The 12815-nt window shown below is 39.7% G+C and overlaps 1 protein-coding gene across 2 annotated transcripts in view; it reads left to right on the top strand.

Annotated features, from left to right (window-relative positions):
- iqsec3b (IQ motif and Sec7 domain ArfGEF 3b) overlaps window positions 1–12815 on the top strand; it is a 35935-nt gene that overhangs the window by 14947 nt on the left and 8173 nt on the right. For both annotated transcript variants that reach the window (XM_026176042.1, XM_026176043.1), the window contains exons 6-8: window positions 28–189; window positions 2411–2533; window positions 11010–11176. In XM_026176042.1, coding sequence (XP_026031827.1) covers window positions 28–189; window positions 2411–2533; window positions 11010–11176 — 452 coding nt within the window. The remainder of the gene's footprint in view (window positions 1–27; window positions 190–2410; window positions 2534–11009; window positions 11177–12815) is intronic.

Here is a 12815-nt window from a genome sequence, read left to right as displayed (position 1 = left end):
TTTTCTCTATTTGTTATGTGCGGACAGGAATCCAGAGAGAGGCATCCACTTCCTGATTACGCGTGGTTTCGTCCCAGACACGGCCATCGGAGTGGCTCACTTTCTGCTGCAGAGGAAGGGCCTAAGTCGGCAGATGATTGGGGAGTTTCTGGGTAACAGCAAACTGCAGTTCAACAGAGATGTCCTTGAGTGAGTTCATGTCATTTCTCTGTCATCAGTCATCATTTAGGTTTATTTGATTAGGAAAAGATATAACTGACTTTATGGTGATAATAAGGCACCCCTTTTCTTATATTCTGATCATTCAAACGTTGTACTTCCAGTTAGAAATATAGGCTTCTTACAAATTTATAGCGTCAGTGCACAAACTTGTATGAACATGATGACATTTTGGGGGTTATTTTGTCAGATTTGACAAAGGTAATCCCCATAGTAATGAACCAATGACATTTATAAAACTGGTTTAAGTGCACCTCACTTTTTGAGTTTCCGATCATAAAATATTCTCTCACTCACTTTGACACTTTTTTCTTATCTTATGTCAAGCACCTTAGATCAGTGAAACAGAAACTGCGCTGCAGTCCAGCATCTGGACTGACAGCAATAGATCTTATTAACATTTACAGCTACATTGTTTAGGAGCGGATGTGAGTTAAGAGGTACAGTGGGTCATCTACCAACTGTAGGGTCAGTAGCTCAGCTACTGCTGTCTGCCTATTGAAGTACCCTTGGGCAAGATACTGAACCCCAAGCTGCTCCTGAAGGATCCATGGGAGTATGAACATGTCCATGAATGTTAGACGAGGTGCTTAGGTATAGAAAAAAGTGCTTGTATGTCTGGGTGATTGAGGCTCGTAGAGCTTTGAGTGTTTAGTACCAGTCTATTTAGCATTTACTCATTATAAAGTGAAAAAGTTTTTTTTGCTATTTGCCTATTTAATTTTCTCAATTTGAGTTAATAATCTTAACACAGTATTCATTTTGAAAATTTAAACCTTATTACACGGTTCTCTTCACCAGATTTAGATTGCTTCGTTGCTGCAAAACTGTAAATGCTCACATTTTCAGTCGTTTCACTTCTCATTGAATCGGGCTTTAAGATTAGAATTCCTTCCTGACCTTGGAAAAAAACAAACTCATTCACATGTAGCTGAGGAGCTGACCCCGCTATTTGTGAGGGTGCCCCTATTTTGAGGAGACCTGAAAGAATCAGGCTGTATAGAGGCTTTTTTAGGCACTGAGTTCTTTGTGGTTTCTTTTTTTTCTGCCTCTACAAAGGTTTCAAGGACAAACTGGCTGCTTGTTGATATTGCAGAAAATCACTGTGATACCTTATTTGAGAAATGTCTGCAAATGATAACAATTTAATGATGATCAAAGCTCCTGCACATGTGTGCTTATCTCTCTTCTCCTTGCCAGTATTCTCACAGGAAAAGTCATTTCTATACATACTTTGCATCCATATGGACCTCTTTAAAGACTTTTTCTTTTTCAGGAAAACCTAATCTCACTAATATTCTCATTTAGGTCCTTTAGTAGAGTTTCAATCATACATCATAGTACAAAGTCCGATGGTACTGTTGCTTTATATGGCTAAGAAACTGAGGTAAATAAAGTAAAACATCTGTTAAATTTGGACTTTCAAACTTCAGTTATTTTAAAAGCTATCTCAAACTGAGCTGGTTTTCGAAAGCAATTACCTTATAAATGAGCATACGCGCAAAACTCACTTGACATGTGGCACCAGTTTGCGGAAATGGAAGACATCCATGAAAACATGCTTTTTCTTAATGCTTTGACACTCACCCCTTTTTGCATCCTCCCAGTGTAGGCTGCAGACTGAGAACCAGCGTAGCGAGGTTTTCTGCTGATGTTGTTGTACAGACTGTAGAAATAGGTCACTGCACTGAACACACACTTAAGCACACACCCTCACTTTCTTTCAAAGAGACACACTTGTATGGACACAAATACACCCATGCACCTAAATGTACATGCGCAATCTTGTACGTACTACTCCCATTACCGCAGTCTGTCCTCAGCCTTTCATGTTACCTCTCTCTTTCCCATTCCCTCTTTTCTTTTCATTTTTTGCCATCTCATCCCTCTTTTCCCACTATTTTCGGACTCTTTCTTCTCCACTGATATTTGCACAGCACGTGGGTATATGTGTGTGCACGTGCAAGCATGTTGTCTCTATGTGCATCATTCAGGTCAGTGGTTCTGTAATGGAACTATGACTGTAATGACGAGATTTGCCGTCAGCACTTGGGTACAGATAGTTTGTCTCAGATCCACTCGCACACTCACTCTGTTACCTTCTCACTACAGTGAAGTACTGAAACTAAACCCAGCTTCATTTTGCCTTTTTTTCTTGTCTTTCCCCCCCTCCCTCTCTGTCTCTTTATAGCTGTGTTGTGGACGAGATGGATTTCTCAGGCATGGAGCTTGACGAAGCCCTGAGAAAGTTCCAGGCCCATGTCCGTGTTCAGGGAGAAGCACAGAAAGTGGAGAGACTCATCGAAGCCTTTAGGTGAGACTGTCAGCTTGATCACAACCCAACCTCACTGACTAACGGGCTCTGGCTTTGATTTTTAACAATGTGCAACACAAAAACAGTGCATCATGTGACCGAGCAGGGCTGGGTAGTGCACTCTGAAGATTTTAACAGGAATGGGCCTTTTGCTTGTGGCCACCAATACAAATCAGAAAAACAATGGCACACAACCAAGAACACACACTTTGGAATAAAATTGAAGCAAAAAGCTTTTTCTGATCTCGCAGCCTTGGGGTAGCAGAATGCGTCCAAGATGGCATACTAATCAGCTCACTGTATAGACATAGAAGAATCGGCTGTTTTTGCTGGCTTACTGCGACAGGCTGTGATGACAGCAAAGCTCTGTGTCATTAATAAGTTACACTGATTTCCTGTAACCTTTGAATAAACTCAACAGTGTTTGATCATCAGCCAATCACAATAGGGATTTACACTGCAGCAAAATCAGCGTGTGTTCCATCAGGACAAGAATAGATGCTTTGTTTCGCAGCTCTCTTTTCACCAGATGACACTTCCCTGGCCAAATCATTTTCTTTTTAGGCTGCTGGTGCATGCTGGGTAGTTGCGTGTCCATCCCATTCAAAATCACACATGAATATGTAGAAGTTTGTTACTCACCAAGATCTGCCTCAGTTGGTTTTGTCCTCATTTTGTGTTGAATCCAGCCCTGAAGTCACGCTAGTGTATGCTGCTGATAAAGGTCTTGAAATGCCAAGTGGAACTTGTTAGACTTACTGCAGTTTGCAGACTACACTTATACCTTTCCTGCAAACTGTCTAGCTTTGCTTCTAACAAATACCTGGATGGAAACTGTTTTATTTTAAAATCATGCTATTTAACCTTTAACTGAGGCAATAAACAGATAGAAGCAACCAGACAAATAAAAGCTGCAACTTTGGTCCCCTGGCTGGCCATGTCCTTGATAAGTCCTAAAGATATCCAAAGCGTCCCCTCAGGACTAAAAATGCAATAAAAATGCCCTTCATTGTTTTCTATTACAGAGAAATTGCTTGAATTGCTCTATACATTTAATGTCCTTCCCTTGATGTACTGCTCTTTCCCTCAGGAATGCCCACACTGTCACCAGCATGACACGGCTTGAGTCAGTGGCCTCTTTGAACTCATTAACCAAGACGTCATTTTCCCTGTTCACACCATAACAAATGTTCAGCTTGTTAGTAGGCTGCCAACAAATTTCTGCATCCTCATTCTGACAAATCTTATGACTGTTAATACAGTTTCCTCCTTCTTCTGTGACAAGGGCGGTTTGTCCCTCTGAAGACATTGAACAGCCCACAGGCCTGCTGCTTTAAGCTGAATACTATTGTCAGCATTCAAACATGTTCACAAAACCATTGTGTTTAGCAGGTAATGATCACCATGTTTACCATATCAGTTTGCATTGCTAAACAGCACGCAAGGCAAACAGCAGATGGAAGTACAGATGGTAGGAATGTCATTAGTTTTGCAGGTATTTGAGTTAAACCAAAATAATGGACAGATTAAAATGCTGCCTGACTGCACTACAAGTTTTGTCAGAGGCTCATCATCGACATTACAATTTAAATGTGAGGACCACACTGTTAAAAAAAACATCTTAAAAAAACAGTAATATTCCGGCAGCTGGGGCGCCAAAATACTACCGTAAAATAACAGAAAATAACTTTCTCATGAAAATACAGTTATTTTCAGTAATGAAAATAGAGTTTGTTGCGCTAATTTTACATGGGATTCTGCCTTTTCCAGTAAAATACTTTTATATTAGGATTTTTTCCTACAGTGCAGCCATACCCGCGACCTTGTGGTTGTTAGTTCACATTCATTGGCCGATGTTTAGCGTCATGTTATTATGTGTCCCAACATCCATCCTAGATGACATGAAATTTTCAGCAAAATTATAATTCAAATACTCCTTTAATTATTATTGTTCTCATTAATTTTCAATTTTTCCATAGTATTACATTTGAATTTAACAGATCATTCTCTCACATAACAGACAAATATTTGTGAAATTATGATACATTTCTGAATGTATTTTTACAATCTAAATATGCATACAGTGGGGCAAAAAAGTATTTAGTCAGCCACCGATTGTGCAAGTTCCCCCACTTAAAATGATGACAGAGGTCAGTAATTTGCACCAGAAGTACACTTCAACTGTGAGAGACTGAATGTGAAAAAAAAAATCCATGAATCCACATGGTAGGATTTGTAAAGAATTTATTCGTAAATCAGGGTGGAAAATAAGTATTTGGTCACCTCAAACAAGGAAAATCTCTGGCTCTCACAGACCTGTAACGTCTTCTGTAAGACGCTTTTCTGTCCCCCACTCGTTACCTGTATGAATGGCACCTGTTTGAATTCATCATCTGTATAAAAGACACCTGTCCACAGCCTCAAACAGTCAGACTCCAAACTCCGCACGGGGGGACCTGGTGAATGACCTGCAGAGAGCTGGGACCAAAGTAACAAAGGTCACCATCAGTAACACACTACAACGGCAGGGAATCAAATCCCGCAGTGCCAGACGTGTTCCGCTGCTGAAGCCAGTGCATGTCCAGGCCCGTCTGAAGTTTGCCAGAGAGCACATGGATGATACAGCAGAGGATTGGGAGAATGTCATGTGGTCAGATGAAACCAAAGTAGAACTTTTTGGTATCAACTCAACTCGTCGTGTTTGGAGGAAGAAGAATACTGAGTTGCATCCCAAGAACACCATACCTACTGTGAAGCATGGGGGTGGAAACATCATGCTATGGGGCTGTTTTTCTGCCAAGGGGACAGGACGACTGATCCGTGTTAAGGACAGAATGAATGGGGCCATGTATCGTGAGATTTTGAGCCAAAACCTCCTTCCATCAGTGAGAACTTTGAAGATGAAACGAGGCTGGGTCTTCCAACATGACAATGATCCAAAACACACCGCCCGGGCAACAAAGGAGTGGCACCGTAAGAAGCATTTGAAAGTCCTGGAGTGGCCTAGCCAGTCTCCAGACCTCAACCCCATAGAAAATCTGTGGCGGGAGTTGAAAGTCCGTGTTGCTCGGCGACAGCCCCAAAACATCACTGCTCTCGAGAAGATCTGCATGGAGGAATGGGCCAAAATACCAGCTACTGTGTGTGCAAACCTGGTAAAGACCTATAGTAAACGTTTGACCTCTGTTATTGCCAACAAAGGTTATGTTACAAAGTATTGAGTTGTATTTTTGTTATTGACCAAATACTTATTTTCCACCCTGATTTACCAATAAATTCTTTACAAATCCTACCATGTGAATTCATGGATTTTTTTTTCACATTCTGTCTCTCACAGTTGAAGTGTACCTCTGGTGCAAATTACTGACCTCTGTCATCATTTTAGGTGGGGGAACTTGCACAATCGGTGGCTGACTAAATACTTTTTTGCCCCACTGTATGTACAAAAAAATATATTTAAAAAAACAAGTAAATTATGTTTTACTATATTTACAGTTATTTTACCTTTGACATGTAAAATCACAGTGTACTTATGTAAATTTAATGATATTCTAGAAAGACAGTACAAAACTGTAAAATATACAGTAAGACACTTTGACATTACTATTTTTTGGAACAGCGCAGTTTCATGAAAACTGCTGATATACAATACTACTAGCATGGCTAATGTAAGCATGCCAGAAATACAGCATGTCTTTCAGTGCAAGAACAAGTAAGTACAACTTCAATTAGTGATTTCTTTTCTTTCTTTCTTTTTTAAAAAAATATATTTTCTATCTGCCTGTTGTATAACATTTGTGCTGACAGATTCATTCCTCCTGGACACGGAGGATACCATTCTGTCCCAAATCTGTAGAGAACTGTTCTGCCATTTCTCACAAGTTATTTTTTTCAGCTCTCGTTGCTGGAGGGATTTTGCTGTGCTGCTATCCTTTGCAAAATATTCCAAATGAGTTATCCTACATTCAAGTTAGGGAAATATATATATATATATATATATATATATATATATATATATATATATATATATATATATATATATATATATATATATATATAGCCATGCATTCACTTCTTCCTTTAAAACTGATCGTTTTTTCTCTGACCTGTCCTTTCAAGACTGCGAGTCGTCTTTTCTTTCAGTCTTTGGGTATATAAAGATGCATTCATAGAGCCATCTGTAAATGTCATCTCCCCTACAAGCTTGTGCACTCATGCATTCCCATATCAGCCTACGCCTACATCCATGTTTTACTGTTGGTGCTCTTCAGCCACTGTGGTATTTCTTGCCTTATTGACATCAGGCATGCAGGATCTATCTGTATCATCTACAAATGCATTTATTTTGCTTTTCTTTTAACCAAAGAATGTGCTAGAATTCATTGATGTTATTTTCTCAGTTTTGCTGTTTTTGTGCCATGTTGTCGACAGTGGTTTTCTTCTTCGAAACCATTCCTGTCTTGTATGTACTGTTTGGGCATTTTTGAAGAAGAGTTTTCCATAAATAGTGTTCTGGTTCAGAGCATATACACATGATCTTGACCCCATTGAAAAGATTTTAATATTCATTTAATACAGAAGTGACTCCTGAGATTTAGAGCATCCTTTAAAGAGTGTTCTAGGCAGCATTTTTCAAAGAAAAGCTCTAACCGGATGCTCTGCTGTGAGGGGTAATATTTCTAACCTCATGTTGCACGAGACACAACCAAGGACAGAGCTGAGTCAGTTCCGGTTTTTACAGGGTAATTTGTGGGTGTGTTATTCAGTTAACCTGGAAATGAGATGAGTAATCACGTTTTTGATTTCTGTTTTTCAGTTTGTAATTTAAACGTACGCCTTCTTTTCTGTTTGTCTTTAATTATTTATACAAATTAACATCACATCAATGAAGAATATCATATTGTAAGTAGAAAAAATAGTACAGTTAACATAAGATGACTCACTGTTGAATTAATGCCCACGATTGTAAGTGAAGGAACATTTGATCCAGTGCAAAAATGTGGCTTGATCAAAGTGTCTTTAGCACATCTAGGGAAACACTGCATGTCTATGACACTGATTAAGACACTACTGTTTATGGGGGGTTTGGCTACACTGACAGCAAGCACCACTTATTTATTTATTTATTTTGGATTGAGACGTTTTTTAGATTCTAGATTTTAGATAATGTGAAAAGTACAGAATCCCCGGCCTATCCATTAATAAGAAAAGTGTTCTTATTCCAAACAAGAGGTGGTGAGGGAAGAGAGGAAAGGGAGCAGTCATGACACTTCCCCTCTCTGATTCTGATTTGAGGGCCAATCAGAACACCCACTGCGGTCATCAGTTAATCACAGAAACACTCAATCATACATACTGAGCCTCTGGGTGCAGATTATAAAGTCATCAGTGATCTGAGACCACACTTTCTGGAGCTGGGAGTTTAGGTCAGAAATGAGCGGGCTTTATCGGGACTGCCAGACATCCACTACCATATCTGTTATGTAACACTTGTTATGTCATCTGTTTGAAGCGTGTTGTACTCTTGTCGAAAGCAGTTCTTTTATACAAAGTGGTATTTGTGCCAGCTGGCATGCAACTTTTATATGCAGATATGAAGATAAGCGATCAGAGCTAGTGTTTAAATAAACTGGTTACATAAGACGGAGATGTGTGGTTGAAAATGTGTGAATGAAACAGAAATACACGCTCATGCTTACCACTACCGATTTAGTCAACTGTTTGCTCACTCACTGAGAAAACATGCACACATATGCACTTTCACATCCATGCACATGCCCATTTGCATGCATACGCTCACAGATACAGCAGAGCTTGCCTTGAATTCAGTCTTTGATTAATTTTTTGCAGAAGTTGGCAAGTCTGCTGATACAGATTCATCTGTGAGTCTGTGGTTTTGTATCTATGTGCGGGTGCCTGTTCTATCTGCAAAGGAGTTTGAGACGAGCAGGATCTAGTCTCTCTCAAACAAAGGCATTTCTTCTGAACTGTACAGCGTGATTAATACTCACTGACTCCTCTGACTTCAGTTCTGGTTTGGAATGTGAGAAATGGCTTTCTGGTTGCACCGGTCTCAGATGTGACCTCTTGATTGCATACGCTCTTCCAAGTGCATAGTCCTCTAGAGCAGAGCAGCCCCTCTCCGTGTCTGCATCGTGCCTGACTGCAAAGATAAAAGCCTCCCGCCACTGAAATGGCCCACTGTGTAAGTGTAAGTGACAGTAAGAAAGAGAAGGAAAGAGCTGTGGAAGAAGGAGGGGTGGAAGTGAGAGTTTGTGAAGGCTATGGGCACCAATGGGTCAAAGCAAGTCCAAATGCAGCATCTCTGGTTCCTAAACAAAATGGGGAGAATTTTCTTAGCTGTATTGCACTGTCAAATTTCTCTGCTGTCCTGTCTTTCATATATGGTGGAGTGACGGCTTTCACATTTGAGCTAAAGTTAATTAGTGAGATTAGAAAGAGAATTATCTATCTTCAAATTACAGCAGGAATCTACTGTCTTTACAACTAGATCAGTATGCAAGCATCTCTCTTAAAGATGTCCTGATTTTTTTTATATAGCATGAACTCACCAATCAGTTGTATGCGTGTGTGTGTGTGTGTGTGTGCGTGTGTGTGTGTGTGCGTGTGTGTGTGTGTGTGTGTGTGTGTTTGTGTGTTAGTGTGTGTGTAAATAACTGTGCCAAAGTCTCAAGCCACCTTTTCCTTCTTCATATTTTGCTGCCAGGGAACCCAACCGCTTTTTAAATTTTTTTAAAGTGGTCTCGAGCTAGTCAATAGTTCCCCATGTTTTTAGAAGGTCTTTCAAAGTTTTTCTTTGAATATGAGTACTGCTTTTTCACTCATTTTCAGTTCAGTCCTTGTAAATGACCACTTTCATTTTCAGTCATTAAGCCATAAAAATGCACCTCAAGCACAAAACTCAAGGGATGAATCGGTTTTCTGTCTTCACATCACAGGTGACCTATCAAAGAACCAATTGATCAGTCTACAGCAACTGAACACTATCTGAAAGTTTTTTTTCCAGGAAATAGGAAAAACTGAGCATCATTAGAAATGGTCTCAGTGGAAGGATGGCTGTCAAGAAGCCATTCTTAAGGAAGGAAAACAGGAAGAAAAGTTTGAGGTGTGGCAAATTACCCAAGAACTGGACTGAAAATCAGTGGCTGCAGGCCTTGTAGAGTGATGAATCCAAATTTGACATTTGGTTCATATTATTGTTAATTGTACAGAGGTCAGGAGAGAGATACAACTGCGAGCGTCTACAGCCATCTGTAAAACACAGTGGAGGCTCTGTCATGGTTTGTTTAGGATCTTCTAAAACTTGATGAAATTATAAACATAGAAAAGTACAATTAGATTTTCATCCACCATAAAATACTGTCTGGAAAGCATCTGACATACAACGTGTACTTTTCAGCCTGGCAGTGTTTCCAATTTCAATGCAATAAAAACATACCTGGGTAGAAAAACACAACATGTAACACTACCAGTCATGAATTAACAGCCTGCCCAGAGTGTGGTTCTCAACATTACTAAAGCAGTGTGGGATCATCTTGACAGAGAACAAAACAAGAGGCAGACAAAATCTAAAGAAGAGCTTCGAATATCCTTCAAGAAGCATGAAGCACTAATCTTGAAGACTACTTAAAGAAATTACAAGAAAGCTTGCCAAAGAGAGTGCGGCAATTTTGAAGAATAAAGGCGATTATTCTAAATATTGACCTTCAAGCTTGTCAGAAACCCTGTTTTTGAATCATGTGCTGTTTTTGCATTCGTGCTTGCCCATTTCACCTACACATATTTCCCATTTTCTTTGCACCAAAAGAAGAAATGAGGGGTGGCTCAAGACTTTTGCACAGCACCGTATTTGTAAGAAATCCACATACACAAATATATAAACACAGAGCATATATTTCTTATGTTGTTTGTTAATTTTACACTTGACGAGTGCACGATAGGCTCACCAAATCAAAAAGCCATGCATCGTATTACATTGCATGAATGCAAGTTAAAAATAGCCATAACAGGACTTTGACGTCATGCTGCATGAATATTATCCATGTGTATGTAATAACTTGGCATCTGAGTGTGATTTCACGTCATCATCATTATCATCTTGTTTTTTCATTTAGTTTTTCCATGTATTTCTGTGCTGCTAGGACATTTTTAACACACTGCAGTGAACACAAGTATTAAAATCTGGCATTACATTTTTGTGATGTTTTTGTTATGACAACAAAATTGTGGTGTCTTGCAAACACGTAGCAATGCCATTCTGTTAGAAAAAATTCACCTCAATCTATCCCGTCAAAAGAAATAATACTCCTCAGGATTCTGTCTGACTAATAAACAGGATTTCAGTATTGTTGCGTCAGCAATGCTTAATGCTCTCTGCTTTCAAATACATAACAGAGAAGTGTGTGACCTCCACTGAAAAAAATATAAAAATATAACTCCTTTTTGTCCTCCACAGTCAGAGGTACTGTATGTGTAATCCTGACGTGGTGCAGCAGTTTCACAATCCAGACACCATATTTATTCTGGCCTTTGCTGTCGTCCTCCTCAACACTGATATGTACTCGCCCAACATCAAACCCCAGCGAAAAATGGGCCTTGATGACTTCATACGCAACCTAAGAGGTAAGAATGTGCTCAAACTGCGAGGCAGAGAGTATTTTTCTACAGGTTTTACTCTACGTGCCATGCGAGAGCTAACTGCCCCTGTGGGCAGAGCTGGCATAATGAGCTGCAGACATGTTTCAACATTTATAGCAAGTGGTTTTATCAGAAGGGCACGAGCACTGGTTATAAATAGTAAACTTGTTTATACATACGTGCCCCTCTACTGTAGATCACTCACAGTGGATTGGTGTGGTGGAAAGAATGACGGTGAAGATGAAAAAGAGAGCAGATGGCAGGGGAAGTCAAAATTTTACAGCAGGCACTCTCTTATCGACCTCACTTCAACCTCACTATCAGGCCCGTGAGTGACAGCTTCTTGAACTGAAGTAAATTACTCAAAGAGGCTGTGGTTGGCTGCCTATGCTCGGTACCATCAAGGAAACCATCATCAGTGCGGGAAGAGATTCCTGATATCCTTGACTCGGAGCGCTGCCCCAGAGGCCGTGGCGGCGGCCCATTTAATTGAGGCTCACTTAGCGTGAGATTTAATGATTTGAGCTTGGTTTTCCAGAAGCAACTCATCACCGCGGCTGAGCTTCCCATAGCTCTGAATGTTGTCTCCATCCAAAGGTTCAGCAGATTCATATATTAACGGCAACAATGGCCTAAGGAAAAAGGATTTCACTGTTATTTGTGCCTTTAGTTAACAGAAAAATCTATTTCTCAGTCATTACATATTTTTCCTTCATATTATCTTCTATAGCTGAGTGTGCTGCTCCACAGTGATAGTGGAACAACTGCCAGGATACAATGTCAGCACACACACGCTGCGATAACGGCACAAACTAATTTGGCATTAAAATGTTGGGTAAAAGTGATACAGTCACACAGTTTGAAATTCAGATTGTTAAGTTTACACTCAATCTCAAGACACCCATTAACTTCCTCTGTGTGTTTTTCCCTCTAATACTTCCATTAATTTGCACATTAGAATGAGTCACAGTCAAGTCTGTGAGTAATCAAAACTTTTGAGATGCTTATTTAATTTCCAGCCTAAAGAACTGTTATCTGGTATCTGATTTCAAGTATTGACTTCACTGTCTGAAATCAACCCAAAAATCAAAAAATGGATTTTTTCCCCCCATTCTCTGACTTTCTCTGTGCTCTTGATACTATTCCTGTGTTATCTCCTCTCGTACCATTTGTGGATATCTCCTCTTCAATCTGGATATCAAAGGTGATGTCACCTTTCTAATGTAATTTATTTTGTCACATTGACCAAGGACAATGTTCAGTTTTGCAGGAATAAACAAGGACTGTGTATATATTGTTTTAAACTATGGCCTTGAATGTACAAATGTGCAAAGCTGCATGCACAGTGCATGCAACAGTCAATAACTGTTGCAACGGTGGTGAGATATTTTACATATGATGTAAGTGTGCAAAAAAAGGGGGTAGAGAACGGCCAACCAAATTAACCCTTTCATACATGAGTTATGACAACCTCAGTGAGGGTTTTTTCTTAAGTATTTTTAGGCATGAAAAAAGATTTTTGAACTTCATTTTTTAAACATGTAATTTTCAAAGAGTTTTCTTTTACACATCCACTTAGTCAGCCCACTGGGTGACCAGTGGGTGGCAGGGTATGGAATGACAC

Source organism: Astatotilapia calliptera, chromosome 7 (assembly GCF_900246225.1).
Source record: "Astatotilapia calliptera chromosome 7, fAstCal1.2, whole genome shotgun sequence".
Taxonomy (NCBI): Eukaryota; Metazoa; Chordata; class Actinopteri; order Cichliformes; family Cichlidae; genus Astatotilapia; species Astatotilapia calliptera.
The sequence above is the reverse complement of the archived record's forward strand: the minus strand, read 5'-3'. Positions and strand labels throughout refer to the sequence as shown.